Source organism: Solea senegalensis, unplaced genomic scaffold, assembly GCF_019176455.1.
Source record: "Solea senegalensis isolate Sse05_10M unplaced genomic scaffold, IFAPA_SoseM_1 scf7180000012903, whole genome shotgun sequence".
Classification (NCBI taxonomy): domain Eukaryota; kingdom Metazoa; phylum Chordata; class Actinopteri; order Pleuronectiformes; family Soleidae; genus Solea; species Solea senegalensis.
In genome coordinates this window covers 75,254-97,669 of record NW_025320718.1, presented here as the reverse complement: position 1 = coordinate 97,669, position 22,416 = coordinate 75,254, and the positions used below count along the sequence as shown (strand labels likewise).

General features: G+C 41.0%; 2 protein-coding genes across 2 annotated transcripts; one reads left to right on the top strand and one right to left on the bottom strand.

The window, feature by feature from the left end:
• Positions 1-6: 6 nt before the first annotated feature.
• On the bottom strand, positions 7-4,774 carry nrbf2b (nuclear receptor binding factor 2b). The gene is made up of 4 exons (XM_044015136.1): positions 4,538-4,774; positions 3,051-3,135; positions 2,341-2,381; positions 7-2,025 (listed from the first exon to the last, which is right to left on the bottom strand). Exons 1-4 carry the CDS (start codon positions 4,628-4,630, stop codon positions 1,324-1,326), a joined length of 921 nt encoding a protein of 306 aa, XP_043871071.1. The 5' UTR covers positions 4,631-4,774; the 3' UTR covers positions 7-1,323.
• Positions 4,775-5,017: 243 nt separating this feature from the next.
• LOC122760052 (NHL repeat-containing protein 3-like) lies at positions 5,018-9,772 on the top strand. Its single transcript, XM_044015135.1, has 3 exons — positions 5,018-5,482; positions 6,652-6,854; positions 6,939-9,772. The coding sequence occupies exons 1-3, from the start codon at positions 5,218-5,220 to the stop codon at positions 7,536-7,538; spliced, it is 1,068 nt and encodes a 355-aa protein (XP_043871070.1). The 5' UTR covers positions 5,018-5,217; the 3' UTR covers positions 7,539-9,772.
• The last annotated feature ends 12,644 nt before the right edge of the window (positions 9,773-22,416 follow it).

Here is a 22,416-nt window from a genome sequence, read left to right as displayed (position 1 = left end):
TCAAACTTCTTTTTAAGCTTTAACTCAACTCACGGTCCACTTAAGCAATTTCAACTTCATTCACAAAGACTTCTTTTCTTTCTTTTTTTTTTACGAAAGCCCTACTGGCAATTACACACTACACCAAACAATAGAAAAACAGTAGAAAAAAAAGTTTATAAAATTAAATGCATTTGTCAAATTTCCCAACATCTGGTCAATTAGATGCTCATTTGTGACGTACAGCAAGGTGTGGTGCATTCTGGGAGTCTCCTCGATAACTGAGCACCAACAGTGGTCAGTGTTCTGAAACCAAAAAAGTCTAATCATAATTTCCCCAGATTCCCATTAAACATCATAATATAACGACACACTAGCTGTCAGACAATTCTAAATAAAAGGCAAAAAATAGGCACATTTTTCACTGTGAATTTTTCTCCTTTCTTTCCAGTAGAAGCAAAAAAACAATAGAACTTCCAGCTTCTATTACAAACATAAAAACAAATCAAAAATCACACAGGCTTTTAAACACAAACATGTCCAACAATCCAAGACAAGTAATTACCTTATTCAATATTTATTAAATTCATTGAGTAGTATTAATTGAATTGTTGGCTGACTATAGCCTGCAGTGACACTGAAGCTTCAGATAACACACACACACACACACAAAATGATGAACTTCTGTCCTGACATTGACACAAAGTGCAAATTATTATGGAAATATATGACCTATATGAATAAAATCACTTTTTAGCTTCAGAACACTTATGGCTTCTCCCAGACACCGTGTGGAACAAATCCACACATTTCACAATAAAACACACACTGGGAGTATTTAACCACATGAACCACATCACACGGTCTCTGCTCAGTTGTCATCACAGGATAGAACCACAGCTGAGATTGTGTGTGCTTAAATGCTCTGGAAAACAAGTCGAGCTGTAGATTGCTGAATTAGGATTTATTTTGTCAAACTACAATTTTTTTTTTATTCAAAGCCAAGAATTAGCTTTCACATGCAATTTGAAACTGACAACCTCAGTTCATACACAGCTCAGGCGATGCCGTACTGACTTATAACCTCACGGATGCTCCAACTCATAATGTTGCTGGGTGAGCGACTCCTTCACCGTGGACTTGGACTGTGTTGTAATAGTGGTACAGGTGTTATCAGTTCATGAACCTGATCAGGCTTCTCTAACACCATATGATGGGATCACACAGAGCCTGTGAAGTTTTTTTTTTTAATGTCAGACATATGGCAACCTGGACTCAAAAAGCCATACTGAGTGAACCCTGGTAACTATGTGTGAGTGTGTGTGGCATCTATCCTATCAGAGTTTAATCCCTGTCCAGAATCTCCTGCAGTTCGTTCTGGATGTCCTCTGGCAGCTGCAGAGGAGGCAGGTCATCCAGACACAGGTCTTCCTGAGCAGGCATCTCCAGCACGGGCAGCTGCGGGATTGCGATCTCCTTCCCCTTCCCTGTGCTTTTCCTCTCCTGTCCACCCCCCGTCCCCATAGCGCCGCCCGCATGCGGCAGCACCCAGAGCTCGGAGCGCTCCACGAAGTCTGCTGCCTCGGAGCACAGCCGGGTGTTCTCCGAGCGCAGCCGCTCGTTCTCGGCGTGCAAGCGCTGGTTTTCATCCATCACGTGATCGACCAGGCGCCTCAGGTCCTCGATGGTGGTCTGTTGTTCCTCCAGGCGGGTTTTGTCATCTTTAGTGGTCTTAGATCCAGCGGAAGGTTGAGTCAAAGGCTGACTGGCTCCAGTTTGTCGAGTCTGAAGCTGGTAGAGTAGAGTGTCGTACTCTCTCTCCCTGCCTCCTCCACACTCTGCACCTGAGAGAACCTGGGAGCCGTGGGGCCGGAGCTGGCCTGCAGCCTGGGTTTGGGAGAGGAGGTCCGTGCTGCTGCTGGATGGCTGCGGCGCACCGGACCGCGCCTTTGTCGCCTCGCGGCGAGCTTCTCTCTTCCAGCGCTCTTGGATCAGTCGCTGCTGTTTGATATGACTGTCTCTCTGCAGCTCCATGGACAGACGAGCCTACAAGTATCAACACCACACACAAATATCAATCACATCAAATCTGCTTTATTGTTTCCATAGTTAACATTTTATTGGGTGCCACAAGGGAATATTGCAACTGCCCTTAAATGCACATAAAAGGTAGAGAAAATTAACCCCCCACCCCCAACGTAACCTCCCTATCTTGTTCTGCAAAGATTTCCAGCATCAGAAATCCCTTTCAGCCTCATTAGGACCAGGTTGGGCTCTCCATGAGGACTACTGGTCCTGACATGGTCAGCGTTTATTCCAGAAAAGGTCCTAAAGAGGGAACAAATACAAACAAGTACTCACCTGCTCACACTCTGTTGTCTTCATTGCATCTGTCAGAAGATCTAGGGGAGAAACACAGACAAAGAACCAAGTAACTATATTAATTTCACAGGGCTGATGACTTGCTTTTATCCTCCTTCACGCCACAGAGTTTCATACCAATACTTTATTACGAAAACAGCACTACAACCTCACACAGTAGCATGGCGGTAATGTGCATTACTGCTATGAAATAATACACAATGTAATCATTAAATATTTAAAACATAACTCCAGCACAAGCAGTAAGAAACAGATTGTGAAGTAAAGGCTGTGTTCTTTAGTTTTCATCACATCAGACATTGTAGCTTAAGTTCTTTTTATGTGTAACATGATTATAATGAACCATTTACAATTTTAAAATGTGATGTACAAATGTTATAAATACATGCATCGAATAAAACATGAGCAGTGCTGTGAAGAAGAAAGTGAAGTATATGAAAGTGGCAAGTGTAAATGTTTGACATTACACAGTGCAACCAATAGTTCAGTGCACCACAGTGTAAAGTACTGTTTGATAACAGGCATTCAGCTGTTCAGTGTTTGCTGGTGGATCATTTTATGGATGTCAAATTCTTGTCCTGAGGTCAGACGTTCAACCTTGTAGATGATTGTAGATGATTTTTGCTCACATGCCACTTTGCTGTAAATAAGCGAGAATTTCCTGATGATTAAATTAACAGTGGTGGTACCTGCTGCCTTTACATGACAGGAAATGGCTTCTTCATACTTTCCAGACGCGACCAGGCGGTCTGCCTTTCTGCACTGCTGATGGGCCTAAAGAGAGGCACACACATCGAGGGAATACGGGGGAAGGGTCAAGCATGAATAAGAGATGTCAAAAGCAAAATGAGATCATTATACTTGAGGTAAAAATGTTACAATGGGAGCAGAAAGCTCTAGAAACTAGGAATTTGAGCTGGATTACTTGGTTTGTGAGACATAAGTTACAATGGACCCGTTTAATCTGGGCACACACACGTTTAACTTTCTGTATGTTTGCAGAGTTGGTGTAGCAGCTGATTTTATTGACAATATAATTAAATTCTCAATTGTACAGGTTTCTCAATTGGAAAAAAGTGTACCTGGGATGTTTAAAAACACTTTACAGCATTGCAAAATACAGGTCAGTGATTTTAAGTATTCAGGGATTATTTCAGACCAACAATTTAAATTTGCCAAACTAATTTCAATTGTTTTAAACTAATAATAATACTACTCAGGTAGCGTTTTTCATAATGGTTTGGGCTCAAGCGTCGCCATCTACAACCAGACACATCTTATCTCATTTCAGAAGATAATGGATAAAAAGCCCATTACTTGGCATCACTGTCAAATACTAAAAACATGCACTTAATTTTGATCGCTATACTTTGTTTTCTCAAACAAATGGTCTATATCTACATAGTCTAACCCTAGAGCCTCTTCACAGGTACATCCAATGACATGGTGATTAATGGTAATTGATGGTAACATCAGAGATCTACATTAGTACAGTCCGCCTTCTCCATTAAGGGCTGTCAACTGAAATCAAATTAATTCCAGATATAAAACTGTTTATAACAAATGTTAAGTGTTGACTAAAAGAAAACAAAGTTGAGGTTTTATTTTGAAGGCGTTATATTTAATAATGCACAGTTTTGAGGTATACAGCGTATTGTAGATTTAGCATGTTTTATTACATATCGTGCTGATTATGTACATGTAGTTTATGGTGCTGTGTATTTTTTAGTATGGTGATCGTGTTGTACATGTAAAAGCCCAACTAGGGTCAAGAGTTGACAATTAGCAATAGCTATGAACTCTATCTACAGCACATCAGTCTCATTCTTTTTATTGGGACTATGTTAAACTGAATTGTCCCTGTTTAAGTAAAATTCTATTCTATTCTACTGAAGTAACATTTGGTTTCGTTGCCATTGTGTGTGGTGGAACAGTAAAATAAACATTTGACTATACATACATATAATAAAAACTGACACTGTCAACTCATTATTCACACATTTAACAGCTGATTCTGTTAAAGACAAAAACACAGATGTGTATCACGTCCATTCTGTCTGCAAACAACAACAACACGGCTAGCCGCTAACTTACTCCGGCAGAAGGCTAACGTAGCTTCCCTATACAATCCCGGGCTACAGTAACGTTAGCCTGTTATTGCAACATCGAAACTTACGAGGTTGAGCGGGCTGTCCACGACTTCCATGGAGTCTGTTCGTCGACGGCTTACACTACATGAAAGGTGCCTCTGTCCCGCACGGACTGTCATTCGCACTACGCTGAAAAATCACGAGAAATTACTTAGACGGGGGAAAAACAATTTACAATCAGGGAAGCACAGTCGCCTTCACAGCTCCAAAGCTCTGTCGTCAACAACGTCGTGACGTCTCGGCGGGGTCACGTGACACTGCGTAAAACTACCAGAAACAGGAAATGATTTGCCTTAAAAATAAAAGTCTCCAGCATGTTCAGCTTTGCGACAGTGACAGCAGAAACACAATTAACACCATATATATGTTTTCAAAAATATTCAAATGTACGTACAAGTTGAATTTGAACACATAAACTGGACATTTTGAACATTAACGAGGATGTGTTCGCATTTGTCTTGTAGTTTCGCTTTTATTGTGGTATTGTAGACGGAAATACTGTTGTTTTCATGTAAGGCTGAAGAGGAAGTGGTTTGAACGTTTCGTTTCGTTTAGCAGGTTTCGAAACATACATCATTTTAGGACTTTAACTCGATTTTTATCTTTTATCAGATTACATTTAGCGTCTGCCATTCCCGGCGTCATCTCCTCAGCGGTGGTACTCCCACATACCGAGTGTAGCAACAGTAGTGATATCAAAGCACAGATGTTGAAGAAAAAGCGAGGTCACGCGTGTTTGGTGGCCACCAGTATGGGCTCGTTTGTGTTGTTAATGATGGTGCTGTACGGTACCTTTGGCACGCAGCCCGGCAGCAGCAACTCCTCCAGCCCGAGACGCGAGTACCAGCTGCTGGGCAGACCTCTGTACAAACTGGAGCTGAGCTGGCCAAAGAACCCGGAACTCTTCACGGGGGACGTGTTTGCTGTGGCCGTGGACCAGTATGCTGGGGTCGTGTATGTGGCCCAGAGAGGTAAACACACTAACAACACTAACGTTATCCACTCAGAGCAGACATGTCAATTTTTTCCATATTTCTACACACACACAGAAATATAACTACACAGTGGCATGCAAAGACATTTCAGGAAGCAGGGGCACAAGGAAAAAGGGGGCACCTAGACTCTGGGGGGCCCCAGGCAAATAACAGGCTAATGGCGCTTTTCCACTATACAATTGTAGCCCGACTCTACACGATTTGGTTAATTTTCTATTACTAAAGTGCCACCTCAATGTGGGCGGGGTTCATACCATGGCTGCACGAAAAAAACAGTGACCTAATTTTATAGGCGGCACAAACACATTAAAGTAATGACGAACAAAGCAGTAGTTTGAAGTAATTGAATCATTAGAATCAGTTAATTAAAAAGATTAGTTCAGTACTTCCTGCATGACTGGAACACAGACTGTCAAAGTCTGACGCAGTTGCTAAATTAAATTACGATGGGGGGGTTGTGATGCGTCTCGTGATCGCTGGCTTTAAAAAATACATCAGACTCCTCTGTCATATATTTAGATTTTAGTAATGTCCTTGCTTAATGTTGGAGTTTAACGCATGTTTTTGGGATTTTACGTCTTTTTAATTGATCTACACATCAGCAAAACAAGAAAAAGGCAAATACTGTATGTATATGCAACATGGCTTCAAGAAGCCAGAACATACATGGACAGTTTTGATAGTAGTTTTCGGGTAGGTTTTTTGAATTTATCGCTTCAGTGTTTATTTGATGCTCCTGCAAGACATACGTTTTGTGTATCATTGTGGTGAAAGGAGTTTTGAGAGGAAAAAACATGGTTTTGAGAAACAGAGTTGGAGAAGTTGGTGGCTCATTTCATAGCCTTTGCTAAAGTGAAGTATTAAAAGGATATTTAGGGTAACAGATTTGTTTTTGAGTCATCTGAGCCATGTTGGCACGTATCACAGCATATAAACCAAATTAATCTGAAAATGTCAGATGATGGAAATTTGACCACATTTATTGTTATTTAAAAAAATAAAACAAAAAACAATTTCCAAAATAGTGTTCTTTGTTTTCTTCTGGTATTGTCTTGATTATTCTTGGCTCTGAGCAAGTACATCTTAAACAAACATTAGATATTTGCTTTATGCTTCACCCAGTGTTTGCCTTTGATTTGTCCCAGGCGACATTATTCCCAAGGTGCTGGTGTTCACCACTGATGGAGATTTCCTAATGCCCTGGAACACAACCACCCTGGAGATGCCTCATGGGATGTTTATAGCTGATGCAGCCTCATCAAACCCCACTGTGTGGATCACAGATGTGGGGAATGGCCAATATGGCCACTGCATTAAACAGTACTCACCATCTGGGAACCTCCTTCAGGTTAGTTTTATTTATAGTAAGATTTCAGTTAGTGGCAGTAAGTTGTGGTTGTGGTCTTGTTGATCGTTTTCTTGTATGTGTCAGGTGCTTGGTACACCAGGGAAGGCAGGCTCTGGGTTAAACCCTCTGCAGTTTGACCAGCCAGCTGAGATTTTCATTCACAGCTCCGGGGAAATGTATATCGTGGATGGTGACGGTGGAATGAACAACCGCCTCATCAAGCTTTCTAAAGAGCAGGAGGTGTTGTGGATGCATGGGGAGAAAGGCCAAGGCATGGCTCAGTTCTACATCCCCCACAGTGTGACTGTGGACAACTCCCAGAGGGTGTGGGTGGCCGACCGAGGCAATAAAAGGATCCAGGTCTTTAACTCCGTCACTGGGGAGTGGCTTGGAACTTGGGGGAGCTGCTTCACCGAGGACGCGCCCTACTCTGTTCGCCTGACTCCAGACAAGAAGTATTTTGTCGTTGTCCAGCTCAACACCAATCAGATATCACTGTTGGATGCACCTCCAGTGGGTTTAATTGGCCAGTGTAGAGTGGTCAGTGTGATCCAGCTGGCTGAGGAAGTGAAGCCCCACCTGGTGGACCTGGACGTAAAGACTGGGGCTCTGTATGTGGCTGAGATCGGAGCCCAGCAGGCTCAGAAATTCATCCCTTTCAGTCTGGATGGAAGTTTCCTTTAGAGCCATACATGGCTTTAAGTGAACAGTTGGAATGGTTTAGTAATGTAGGAAACTGTGCCGGTCATAAGACTGTTCAATTAATTTAAACATGGACTGAAAATGCTCCCCTGTATTATTTTGTGATCTGCAGTCCATGTGACCCAGAAAAAGAAAATACAAACACAATTTATCAACCCTGCTTAAAATATACAGTATCCTTCAACAGTTGACAGTAAGTACATGGCACTAGTTTACAACCTTGTGTATACTGTATGAATGCTGTCTGAATAATTTACATTTAAATCAACATTATTCATCTATCTGTATATCTCATCCTTTGAGAGTTGCGAGATCCTGAACATGTCCTCAAAACTTCACAACAAGTGACGACATTTATCTTTAAGTGTCTTACAATATCTGTTTATCGCCAAGACAGCTTGATTTATCTTTTTATGGATGTGTTAGGTTAGTAGTTTGGGGATTTGCTAGTTGTCTAAGAACCAATCTTAACCTCACATGGGACCCTGCAAACCCTCAGGTGTCCGAGTCCTGCCTTTTAAAAACACAGCACTTCACAGACTGGACTAAATTAACACATTTTAACACTGTGGAGCTATGTTACTTTATAAGGAAACAGCAAAAATGTCCTATGATTAAGCTTTTGCTGTCTTAAAAATGAATGAATGAATGTAAAGTCATAAAAGTAAGTTTTATGAAAAGAAAATTGGTATTAATATACAGGAAATGTATTTACCTGTCACTTAAAGACATGATACTTTTAATTTAAAATACTAGTATATTTGGAACAAAACCACTTCTATGTAGAGATTTGATATTTGTCATCAGTTTCAGTCTGATAATGGTCACAATCACTGGATCGGAGATCAGTAAAAGAAAAAGTACCCTAAATATCAAATAGTTCCTTAAGGTCAGGATTTAAATGTGGCATGTGGTGCTCAGGTGAGCTACGTGGAATTATTTTTAAGATAATATAGGGAAAATATTGAGTAGGTGGGTCTAATGTTGTGATAAATAAATACATAAAAAAGTGGACTTACACTATATTGGTATCGGAAACACAAAAGTGGTATGGAGCCATCCCTACGTTTCTATTTTTTAAAGATAATCACGTGGGCAATTAATTCTTCAGTGTTTTGTGGAGTTGTGTGTTCTTTCTTATGACTTTTCTTGACATTGCACTCCTGGAAAGGACCAGAGCTTTAAGCCCTATTGTGCTTTTTTTTTAGTATTTCAGCCTTTTAAATGAACCCTGGTGAGGTGTCACATAAACAAACAAAAGTGAGGCTGTTTTTCCATGTTTGACAATTCATTATATTATTTGCATCCATGTGTAGAAGTTTACAGATTGTTGATTAGGTACAATATGACATGATGTTGTTGTTGTTGACATAGGGACATACAGAAGTATCCAAGGCCGTTTTTTAAGACATTCTGCACGTGAAACGTGTGTAAAAGGCTGGAACAGAACTGTTTTTCCACATTGTTTGATTTTCCTTGACTGTGTGTTGTTTTCTGTACATGTATGTGATGGTTACAGTATGAGAAGTATTGGGGTAACTGAACTGTTTTGTAATGTACCTGGAGGCACAGTATCATACCGTGGAAACTCAAAATACTTGCACTACTCAAAATTTTATCAAGATTACACGTCAGTTTAGTTCTGGAGCTTTGTCAGTTCAAGAAAAACGTTCAAGATTCCATAAATTATATGTAATATGTATATATATACACACACACACATAAGTATGTGTATAAACCAGTGGAGAACAGAAAGACACAATTTTAAGGCCTTTTCTAGGAGTCATATTGTGTTTGTTACTACTTGTGGGAGTGTTCTTTTATTTTTTTAATTTATTTTATATTTTAAATCACATCCGTTGTTAATTATTCCATTAAAACTGTACATGAAGGATTTTATGCTGTAACCTTATTAATATTCCCAATACTTACAGTAGCCAGATCAGACTGACTTATGATGAATGAATTATTATACTGTTATTTATGTTTTGTGGTGACTTGATTATTAACATGTGATTTATTCCCATGATGCACTTTTATGTCTTGTTATCCTTAAAAAAAGGTGATATGTTAAGCTCCTTTTTGTTTGTGTGTTCAGTGTTCAAATCCTAAATCAGATCAATTGAAATTGCATGCATTTCTTTGCACAACATGATGATATTGACATTATGATATGATATTACTGATAATCGGTTTGAGTGTTTCTGTTTTTTTCTTTCAATAATTAAAACAAGCGCTCTGAATTTTCAGCTTCTTGAATGTGAATGTTTTCCATATAACAAAGAAGTCATTAAAACTGAAACATTTTGGTTTGTGGACAAATCACTGATCGAGCAAAGTATTGCGCTAAGCGACAGATTGGTCGATTTCTAAATGAATCATTAGTTGCAGCCCTAGTTTGTTTTATTTCTTAATTATTTACATTGTTGGAAAATGCATTTCCAGTCATCCGCCAATAAAAGGTATCCTCGTGTTTGTGTGTAACTGCAGTACTTGACTCCTGCTACACCAGTGCAGTCCACTTGGTGGCACTGGTTTGCCACTGATTGGATCTCTGGATTTGGATCTTTCTCATCAACTGTCAGTGGATGAATCTCTGGAGATTCAGACAGAACAGTTGTGTCTGTTTGACCTTTGACAGTAGCTGCTTCATGTCATGTTTGTCACCACTGGCTTGTGCTTTAAATACACTTTATTGATGACTTTTATATAAATTAAAGGTGACGTCTCCACTAGATGGAGCTCAGTTCACACTAGTTTATCTTCTCTGCTCACAGAGCATCACCCCAACATTGTCTCTATGTGTCCTGTAGGCAGGGTTGAGGTTAAGGTAAAGGAAAGAGAGAAAAGGAGGCAAAGTAAATGTCAGTAAAATACCAAGCGAAACAACACTTTGGTCTCAGCACTTTCTGAGAAGAACCCTGGTAATGGGACACAATCAGGGTCTGAATATTTCCCTTATCACCGCTCCAGCTGTCAAAAAGACAGAGAGGACTTGATTACTGCTACACCGGTGTTGTCCACAAGTTGGCACTATAGTTTGTATAGATTGCACTTAGTTTCACTGAGTATTTGCTTCTCAATCAGTGCCCCAAGCTGTCAGTGGAGAAATCCCTGGAGGTTCAAGCAACCGTGCAAATGTTCCTCTGTATGTTTCATGTCTCGTGTTCCACTCAGTTGTGGTTGGAGACACCACTGACTTTGTTACTTTTTTTAAATCTTCTTTTTAAAATAGATACTTTATTCAAATTCAAAATATTAGGGAGCATTGTGTCCCCTCCCATTCCTCCCCAGCCTTTCATGGGTTGCCAGGTAGTTTGATGGTCCACAAACGGCAAGATTTTGATTTACAAGGAGTCTTCCACAATATAAACATCATTTTCTGGCTGTAAATTAAAATGTCATGTGTGGATATATTGACCGTACAATAGCTGTCATTGAGGACAGTATTTGGTCAAATATTATAGTCATTTTATGACTTAACCTGTAGTGCTCAGGCACACCCTTTGTATTTTGCAGTGGGAATAATACACAGCTCTTTTTATGGACATCATTGGTGTGTGTGGCTTTTTGTCTTCTAATGTATTGTTGAGTCAAAGTTATGATTAATTTTATGCAGAAGTCACCAAATAGACAGTTTTTGTTTTGAACTTTGAACTGTAACGTGTTGCCAAATTTCACAAATTTTTAGAAATGTACAGGATATTTCACATTCTTATAGCCTCTGTATATAGTGTATGTTTCAACATAGTCATGTAAAAAAGCAGCCTGAAGGCTGTGTGTTCTAAGGGTTAATGTAGTTCCTCCAGGAACAGGGATTCCCTGGAAACCAATTCTAATCCATTTCCCTTTTTCCAAGAAATTTAAAATAGGAAACTGGGGGCAAAGTGTAAACCTACTATCAACTACAACAGGAAATAGGGCCTCACACAGCAGGACAGCAAGCTTCAAAATGTGCATCTCGTTCTCTGACTGGTGCCAATGAAATGCTGTGTGAAATGTGGTTTTCCTCATCCACAACAGAATTTATGTCTAAATAAGGGGCTTTCATTTGCCTTAATGGTGATGATTTTGATTGACACAGCACAGATGATAGAGGAACAGTCTTTTTGAGGTCTCCTGTCCTCAGAGCCTTCAGAGTCGGGGTAAAGAGCGTCACCTCCTACACGCTCACCCTCCTGCTGCAGGTACTTGTGTGTGTGTGTGTGTTTCCTGCTCACAGTGCAGCTGTCCAGGATGTGCACGTCCATACTGTCAATCCCCGTCGACTTCCATATAATACAGAGGAATGTGAGCGTAGGAGTGGCCCCATTCTATGCACCAGGACGATCTCACACCGACTCACACTTTCTGCATCTCCATCCACTTTCGCACTTTCACTATCACGCACACATTTTCTTTCTTCCTCCGTGCTCTGGCTTTTGTTCTCCAGCAGTCTCCTTGTTGTCCTCCTCCTCTATGCTTTCTGCCTCGCTGGCTGTTTTGCTGACAGACTGCAGCTGGGATGGCATGGCCCGGGATAGAGGCGGGATCCTGAGTGTGTGGGCTGGCCTATAGAGTCCCTCTGCATGGGGAAAGCCCACACAACACTCCCACACGCCTTACGCCACACACCCAGGAGGGATTCCAGGCCTCACAAAGGGCACTTCCTTGTTAGATGCATTCATTTGTTAAATGCATCGCATTAAGGTTTGCTTTTAAATGGCAGAGGAGTGCTGATGTCTGGTATCTACAGATTCTATATCTGTTTTTAAATGCCAGAATCAACAATTTTACACACAAAAGTGCTCCAAATCACTTCATCTTGTATTTTTCACCAGGACACTTAAATTCAAAGATGCCTAAAACAACATACTGTCTATAGTCCATCAAATAAATAGATTGAATGAAAGATTAGTGGGAGTTTTGGAGACAGACCTCAGAAATATGTTATGACTAGAGCTGTGGTTCTTCTTAAAGGTCAAACAGGTGACACATACATCGCGTTTTTTTTTTCTTTTAAAAAAAGGCCCAGTAAACAGTTTTAACAGATCTTGTTCAGACAGAAGGGAAATGTACTTTCTGTTTATTTATTCTGCTTCGCACCACATGAGATTGGGCACAGATAGCTGTGATATAACCTATAGCAGTCATTGGCAGAGCGGTTTAGCGTCCACAGATTATTTTGTCACCAACAAAACAAAATGTGCTCAAGTTTTTTACAGCCTTCATCCCAAGAAACTTTAAATAACACAAGTATGGAAAGAAGTTGGAGTGTATTTAGCAGTTATAGCTTTTGGAAATTGATTTAAAATAATATTAAACTGATGTTCAGTAAAAATAGTCAGAAACATTTATTTATTTTGTGAATTGTGTCACAGTATTTCTCAAAATCCGCTTTTAAAGACCCACGTCTTCTCATTCGTACACTTCTATGTTTTTACCATGTTACTATTTTATTATGTCACTTTTTTAAAATTTATTTGATGTTTTATACCTTTTATGTTGCTGTGCCTACATCTGTAAAGCACTTTGTTCTTAAATGAAACTTGACTTTATTGATGCAGAATATCAGCGGTCTTGTTATTAAGAGGACAAGTGCTTGCTTTTATAGTTTGGTACATTATTAATAACATTATTCCAGACTTGATCAAGACATTTTCCTCCTCTGTGTTCACTGTCGGCCGCTCACTGACTTCCTGCTGCGCCACAAAACTACAGGCATTACAGGATTACTGCTGCCGCTGCTGTGTCGTCATTCCTGTCTTGTCCTGTCAAAGAGACAAAGACGCCCAGGGATGGACGATATGATGATGCGTCTGTGTGACGACACACCGACAACCCCTTATCTCTTCAGAGATCAGACAGCTCAGAGCAGAAAAAGTCAGTTTAGTCACTCTTACAACATCCAAAAACATCAATAGGCGTGTCATTTGGAGTAAAGTGTGACCGGGAGAACCGTGGTAACCGTTCCGCTCTGCCGTGTCGGCTAAACCAAAGAAAGGAGTGGAAATATTTGTGCACATGCACATGCACATTCAGGTTTCTGAGACATTTGTGGACCAACTCAAAAACCATAAACTCCCAGAAACACAGAGGGATGAGATGTAGCGACTGTGTAAAGAGCTGGTGAACAAAGGATTCTCGGGGGGAGAAGGAGAAAAGAAACAGCAGGGGTCTAACAGAGTACAAGGGCCCATTAAAGGTCCAGTGTGTAACATTTAGGAGAGGTAGGAAGGTTTATGGCAGACAATGAATATACTACCCATAATCAAGTGTGCGATTTCTTTAAAATAATACAAATAAAAGTACAGCAGGAGAACAGCAGCCTAAGACCATCGTAATTCTAACAAAGTCTCAGAATTAGGTTTCACACATTCTGACACACTGAACCCTTCAAATCTATTGTAAATGACAATATTAGAAACAGGTTTCACCACAAATCAACTGCATAATAAGAAAGAACAGCAATGAACTGTTAAGTAAACTACAGTTATGAGCATAAAGTGCAAGTTTGCCTCTTCCCTCTACTTTGGGCAGGCGTCTCATACACCTAAAGTGGTAACCATAGCAACTACAACAACAAAATTACCACAATTCTAAAATGCTTTGGAATTATGGGTAATACTTTCATCATTCTGTTCTGCGGAAAAGTGAATTACAACATTATTTAGAATTTAATGGCGACAGGTGAGCACAACATTGGTTGATTCATTCTCTGATAACCATGACAATCCCACTCCCCGTCCGTCCAGTAGTTGTGAAAGTATATTATACTGTGGAGCAGTGTGTGTGTGTGTGTGTGTGTGTCAGCAGGGTGGATTGATGGGCCAACTCTGAGAAAACAGAGGAAGCAGCGGGGGGCAACAGGACACGAGGAGCTGCTAACTGTGAGGAGGCCTGGTTTGTAGTCCTGAGTGTCACAGCAGAGACAGATGACTTTACACTGGGATGTCATTGGGACAGTGTAGTGCTGGAAGTGTATTTATTTTAAAATTCTATATTTATTTTTTTACTAGGAAGTCACATTGAGATCTATTTTATAGCTTTGACTTGGGTCAGTTAGCGGCGTCTCACGTGCTGAGCAACATTCATGATAACATGTAAACGAATTGGTATAGAAACAAACCAGAAGGCATGTAATTGGGCATTTGTTTATCAGTTAATGAGGTAGCTGCATCATTTAAAGGTACAGTGTGTGCAATTTTGCATCGTTTATTGTCTTCTTCCTCAAGTGTTGGCCTTCAGTTTGCATCAAAACTTAAAAGATGGTTTGTTTGTCCTTTGTGGGCTACTGTAAAAACATGACGGTCCAAAATGGTGGGTTCTATGGAGCGGACCGTCTCCTGGTGTCATTTATATAAAAGGTTGTTGTTAATTTTATAGCAACAACAAATGAAGTGCCAATATTTTATTTTCAATTTCACACACTGGACTTTTTTTTTTTTTTTGTAGAGGATTTTGAGTTTGGACTGAAGATCATTCCAGGACCAGGACTTTCACACTGAAGTCCACTATAATCTATAGGAAAATTAGTCAATTTCTCACTTAAATAGTCAGTTAACATGTTTCTAGTCTCTTACTTTCAATACAACATGCTGTCACTTTTATAAACAATGTTTACGAGTTTATATGAGAGGACGCCAGTGTGAATGACGTGATCTTGGTTGCACATGATGGCTGTGAACTCTGGGAGATTACAAGCCGGCGCCACTCGGTTTCCACGAGTCTCCGTTTACCAGATCTCACTTCCCTTTCTCTATGTAAATAAACACGTTTCCGTTTGCAGCCAAATGATATTGTTTTCCACGCTTACTGCATGAGAGGACATGCTGCTGATGTGCTCAGTCTGCCGGAAATTAAAAGAAGTGAAAATCCATGCGGGTCCATGCAGTCCCTCCTCTACGCATACTGTACATAGTGACCTGACATGCTTTCAGACGAGTGTCACCCTGTTTTTTAAAGAATAAAAAATTGATAACTTGGGAGATTTGCTCATATATTCTTCTATTTGTCATGCTAAGAGAGTGATTCACTCGCTCAGAAAGATTAAGGGACATGACATTGTCATGATGATAATGGTTTCGCTGTGTCAAGATGTCCACTCTGGTTTCTGCCAGAAATGGACTGCCGTCTGTCCTTCCACTCATCTTCTACCGCTTTATCCTCCACATGAGGGTCGCGGGGGACACTGGTGCCAATCGCAGCTGCAAACAACCATCCACTCTCATGGTAGTGTCCAATTTGCATAATCCCCAAATCTGCATGTGTTTGGACTGTGGGAGGAAACCGGAGAACCTGGAGAAAACCCACGCCCACATGGAGAGAACATGCAAACTCCATGCAGAAAGGCCCTTCTTCCGACCAGGTCCCGAGTCTTCTTGCTGCTAACCACTACACTGCTGTATGTAAAGAGAATCAAACATCCATTTTCTACTACTTTATCCTCCACATGAGGGTCATGGCGGGGGCTGGTGCCAGTCTCAGTGGACATAGGATGAAAGGCAGGGTACACCCTCGCCAGTCCATCACAAGTCCACATGGAGACAAGCAACCATCCACTCTCACACTCACACTCACCTACGGTCAATTTACAGTGTCCAATTTACCTAATCCACAAATCGGCATATTTTTGGACTGTGGGAGGAAACCCATGCACACACGGTTAGACCAGAAAGACCCTTGTTCCGACCCGGTCGTGAACCCTAGTTCTTCTTGCTGCAAAGGCTTCTTGCTGCTAACCACTACACTGCTGTGAGTAAAGAGAACCATCCCTTCCATTTCAGTTATTTTGCTTTCGAATACAAATGTGTCTTGTATATTTTTAGCCGAGCGTAATTATAGATTTCACAGTTTTCCACACGCCCACTTTCAGCTGCAGAAGGACATCCTGGGGGCCACTGCGCTGCTCTCTGTGTGATTATTAATTATGCGGATTCACAATAGTGTGTTTTTCATGACACATGCAGGCTATTGGTAGATTGGTATTGCTATTGGTAGAAATATTCAAACTGTATTTTCGCCAATCGAGAGAAACATGTTGTAGTTTCATGGGTGTGTGTGTGTGTGTGTGTGTGTGCTGCTGCTTGGCAGAAGTACTGTATCAGTCAGTTCCTGTCTGTGGTTGAACATTAACAGACTCTCCATCACATGCCGCCACTGTGAATGGGACTGAATGTAGCAGTGGCTCTCTGCCGCATCCTGAGTCCCTGCTGAGGCAGACAGGGGACTGCCAGTGTCTCATCAACGGGGCCCTCTGTCTTTGTTTGTCTGGACGGGACAAGACGGGGCTGACGACACGTCAGCCATAACGACCTCGTCTGTGGTTTTCTGCTGCAGCAGGTCAGCAGAGAGGAAGTGCAGAGGAAGTACGGAGGTGGAGCAGAAGCGTTACACTTCACTATTAAACACTTGTCATCAAACAACAAGTGTTGCCCACATGTTAAGCTTCAGTGGCACCAAGCTCAGTCCTTATAACAAATCATATATCACTTATATGAGCCTGTTTTTGGATAATGTTGTGTTGCGATTATTGCCTATTATTATATATATTAAATAACTATTTTAAGCACATATTTTCAGTATTTGTTGATTTGTGTTGTATTATTTAGGCTATATGAATACATTTGACTTGACCTGTCCTTAAAAATACAAACAAAGTGTGATTTTTACTCTTTTTCTGGTCACATTTCCATGATAATACATAATTATACAATATTTGCTTTCAATTAGTAATGACATGAGACAAATAATTACTCACATTTAAGGAAGCTTATGTCAGAGTACTTGGCCCAGTTTGTTTAAACCAACACAAGTAGCCAAGTCAGATTTATTTTTAAATAATTTTATTTTTAAATAATACCTTTTTCGATGGGCATGTAACGCATGGATTTTGAATGAAACGCAAACAGTCCCAGCGCTGAGAGTGGTGTTGTGTTCTGTGTCGTCACAGACACACTGAGGTGATCAGTCTCTGGGCGCCTTTGTTCTCTGGACGGGACAAGACAGCGGTGACAACACTTCAGCCATAATGGCCCAGTCTGTAGTTTTTTTAGACAGCTGAGGAAGGAAGGAAGGAGCGCAGATGAAAGGAATCGAGGAGGTGCAACGCGCATGAAAAGTCATATGACAACAAAGTATGTGCTGAGCTGCTGTTTTTTGACAACCTTTGGTTTGTGGTTCACTTCTGTGCGACAGGCGTGTTAGCCTATAGCTTAACATAAACCTGGAAAGGGAAACTGCAACTTAGTTTTTTCTGATTGTTCCCAGGCCTCATCATTCAGTGTGTTTACATGCATGTTAAAACGTCCGATTTTAGTCGGACTAAGACAATCATTTGGTTTTCTTAATGTCACGTTAACATGTTAGTCTGACTAAAATCGAGCTAGTCTTAGTCGGACTAACATACCTGGATAATGCGATTCAATGCGAGTCTGATTACTCCTGCATGTATACGTTTGGACTTGGTGTTCTGTGCATGCACCAGAAGATACGGACGTACGCGGCCAATAAATTGATTTTCTCCTCCTTGTCTGATTACCTGTCTTAGTTGAACTAAGGTCTTAGCTGGAATAAACTCTCGTGTCATTTCAGATCCAGCCCTCCTATGTAATCAGCTCACCTTCTCCTCACCTGCAGCTCATTAGTTCCACCTTACTGCTGCCAGATTGTTTTGTGTTTTGTGTCACATTCTTAGTTCAATAGTCTACCTGATCTGTCCTGTTTCATGTTTTGACCCCTTGGATTACTGCCTGCAGTTTATTGGATTTGTTTGCCTTGTTTGGACTGACTTTCTGCTATTTTTGACAACCTTTGGAACTGATTCCGGACTCTCTGTCTTGCTTTTTGGCTCTTCTCCGTCAGTACACACAACAGAAACTGTGAGTCAACTTTATCAGAAAGGCTCCTTCACATGTTATCGTCTGTCTGTGGAAAGTATTTCATTGTTTGTGGTCTTATTTTTTTCTTATGAATGGGACACTGTTCATGGTTCAAGTTCTGAGTTAGTCCAGAGAAGGCTATTAATATCCTACCAGAGAATGGCTGAGAGATTAACATTTCACATTTCTCTCACCAGTGTCATGAAGAGATGCAGCCAGTTTTTGGTACTGATTTAGAATACCTAGTGTTTAGGTTTAAAAATGAGTGGTTTCATGATGGCATTATTTGTTGGTTAACAATAGCATGGTGGTTTCGGACTGTGACAGTGCCACACACAGAAGTTCTGAATGAAAGATTGAGCGATTATAGATCAGGCCAAGGGTGAAAAGAGAGGCTCGTATCTCTGCTATAAATCCCTGAGTTATTGATTGTTGTGACCTGCTGTGCATTGATCCAGCAGCTCATAATGTCCACAGCAGTAAGACAAAGTATGACAGAGACACACCTCAGACCTGACTATGAATACTTCAGGACAGAACAAAGAAATCATGGAGCTACTTCATTTCTATCTTGAACTTACACACCATCAAAACAAATCCTCTATATCCTGATATTTCTTTAAATAAAAAAAACAAAGAAGCATTTCTTTATATTTATAACTTCTTAACCATTACAACCCACCATTTGCATGATACCTATAGCAATAACTTGCCGTGCCGTAAGTATTGATCTGGCCCATTTGGTCAGGCCAACGAGCAAAGACACGAGTTGCATTCAAGGACCTTGTTTAAATGTTGGAATCGGAGCCGATCAATTCAGCTTCACATGACCAGATGTTCATAGATGTACAAGATCTTTTTACTTGAAGAATCAACATACAGATGCAGGATCTTCTTTTAAATGTTGTACATTAAAAATGTTGGCATTTTTTAAGTAAACTGGGCGGCTGAGGACGCATAGTCTTCCACTTTCAATCTTTTCCCCACCATTTAACGTCTTTCCATCATTTCACTTTCTTCATCACCGCAGTTGAGAGTTTCAATTTCATTCCCTCAGTGAAATTACAGCACTATTGTTTCTTTGGATGCAGATGACAGAACGTTATTTGTGGGGGGAAAAAAATAGAGATGGATATTGAATGACGACAAAACTAATAAGGGAAATGGTTCCAGGATTTTTCGTACATTTCTTTATTCTGAAGAGAGGATGAGATGTTTTTTTTTTCCCTTCTTCTATTTTTGGAGACCATCATCCTCAGATCGCATCATCTGCACAATTCAATATAAGAGTAAACACATCAGCATCAGCTCCGAGGCCTCTCTACAGCAGAAACACAACACACACAGAGACGCTCTGCAGTGACAGAGGGATTCTTGATGATTTTCTAATAGGGTTTATTTCTCTTCCCTGTCATTAGTCAAACAGTGACAAATCCATTTGATCTCCGCTGTGATGTTATATGAACTTCACTGAGGGGAAACTCTCCTCTCCTGCGCAGATGAGCCTGAAACCTGAACCCTCATATTCCCTTTTTTACTTAATTGAGACATTGAGAGGCAAATTGAACAATAGCCTGGTGTAATTAAATCTTAGCAATACCCTGTTGTGGTAGTTTAAGCCTGTAATGATGTTTTTGCCGCGTGTCTCTCTCCTGTTCCCCGCCAATTAAAACCCGCTAAAGAGTGCAAAGACAGCCGGCTCAAGTTCTGCTTAATGCCAGTGTTGTGGTTTTTCAGCCGTCCTCCAGTGGCACTGGAATCCAATAAATGGTATAATCACGGTTCCTTAATGACAAGACGCAGGTGCAGGGTGATTTGTTTTCCTTGATTTGGCATTTCGGATAAGATTTGCACAAGACGGAAAAAAAAGTTCATGTTGCTTAATTGCCGCTTTGGAAAGAGCCAATAACATGTGCAGGTGAGCTGCAGGTTCAAGTTTCAAGAACAAGACTTAATTGAAGTCAAAAGTGAGTTTAGTGCTAGACAACGGGCGAAACCACATCTCATTCACCTTTACCCAAAAATGACAAACCTGTGGTTTTATATTGTAGTTTTCAGTAATGGTGTTTTCTTCTCTGTTGATGCAAGAACCTTAGTAGCTCAGTGGTAGACCTCATGCCTGGCTGTGATCCATGATCTCTCGCCTTCTATTATGCATTTCCTTGTCTGGGACTAATAAAGAACTATCTTACCTGATTATTTGACTGTTATCTGTTTGGAGAGTCATATGCTTCATCCATGGGGGATGTACCTGCCCAAAATTGTTTGTGGAGCTACAGTCCCCATAGATGGGAGGTTCAACAGTACAGCGTGTTGTGCTGTAGATAGTGACTGATTCATAATAAATTGAATCCTGTGATGATTTATTTAGCATTTCTGATTTTGCTGGCCTCCAACACACAGACAGACACAGTCTCTCCATGTCAGCACCGGTGGATCCTGAGGCTAAACCACATGGCAGGACAAAGAAGCATGAAGAGTAAATGTTAAAAATCTTCACTTTAAATACAGCTGTTAATTATGATTCTATTATATATTAAAACAGGCTCCTCACAGATGTTGGTAGAACATCGTGCATCTTCTCTTCTCTTCTCTCCTCTCCTCTCCTCTCCTCTCTTCTCTTCTCTTCTCTTCTCTTCTCTTCTCTTCTCTCTCTCTCTCTCTTCTCTTCTCTCTCTCTGCTCTCCTCTCCTCTCCTCTCCTCTCCTCTCCTCTTCTTCTCCTCTGACCACGTTTGTTGTTTAACCATGTGTCTGTACAACTGAATGGCATTCAATTACGCGAGCTATTATCAGCCCGGAGGTTAGGGCCTTGTCTAATTCACTCCTACTCCGTTGTCACAACATTAAGACCCCCCCCCACCCCCCACCCCGCTCCCCCTCCTCCGTTATCTGAACCACCACACATTGGCTATCTGATTATAATACCTGATAATGATGTCTACCCTCCCCAGCAAATGCCCCACCCCACAGCTCATTCCCAGCTAAATGAAAGCAGGGAAGTGGATGAGCGTCTCCTACGCTGCTTTAACAGCATTAAAGTGTTGGGGCAGGTATGGTTTCCTATCAGTTTTTTTTCCGGGAGGAAACACGAGACTCACCAGTGTCATTAGTGAGCAGACGTAATGTAATCACTCACATAGATGAGTGTGTGTGTGTGTGTGTGCTGGGGGGGTTGGTCGGCCTATATTACGCTCATCCGCAGCAATGGTTATTAAAAGTGAACTTTTTGGACTTTGTCTGTCCGTGATTATCAACGTCTCACACATTAACTTTTGGAGGTCAGACATCAGCGCAACTGGGTGTCCAAAAACTGGAGTGGGTGGGATGTAGAAGAAAGAAAAGAAAAGTAGAAAGGAGACTGTGAGTGATGGCGATGTGTAAACTGTAACGTTGAAGTACAATTCACGCAAATACAAAAAAAAAAGACTGAGGAAGAAGAAAGACGGGAAGGAGAAAAAGGAAAGTTGGGGAAAAGAATAGCTTTGGTAGCAAAGAGTAGAAAAAAAAGAGAGACAGAAGGACATGGGACAAACACTGAAACAAGGCAACAGCAAAGGGACGGTCAGGCTGAGATTAAAGGTGAAAAAGGAGGAAGGGAGAAGATGCAAAGTGAAAAAGGTGAAGAGAGAAAGCAAAAAGGAGTGGAGGAGAACGGTGACATGAGAGGGGAAATATAAAGATGGAGAGGGGAAGTGGGATGAGAAGTGGAGAGCCTCTTTATCTATGACGCATTAGGTCATAATACATAAAACCCTTCCTGTGCACCATTATACTCCACAATACTCCACATTCTGTGTGTGTGTGTGTGTGTGTTCTGAAGAGGCCTGTTCACATGGTACAATTTTGTACTTTTCTGTCCCTGTCCATTATCTCATCATTGAATTGTGGTTTCACATGTTCAGAGCTGTTGATCCATGACAAGGTAGCGTTCTACATGGTGTGTGTGTGTGTGTTTGCCCTGCGATGGACTGGTGACCTGTTCAGGGTGTACCCCCCCAC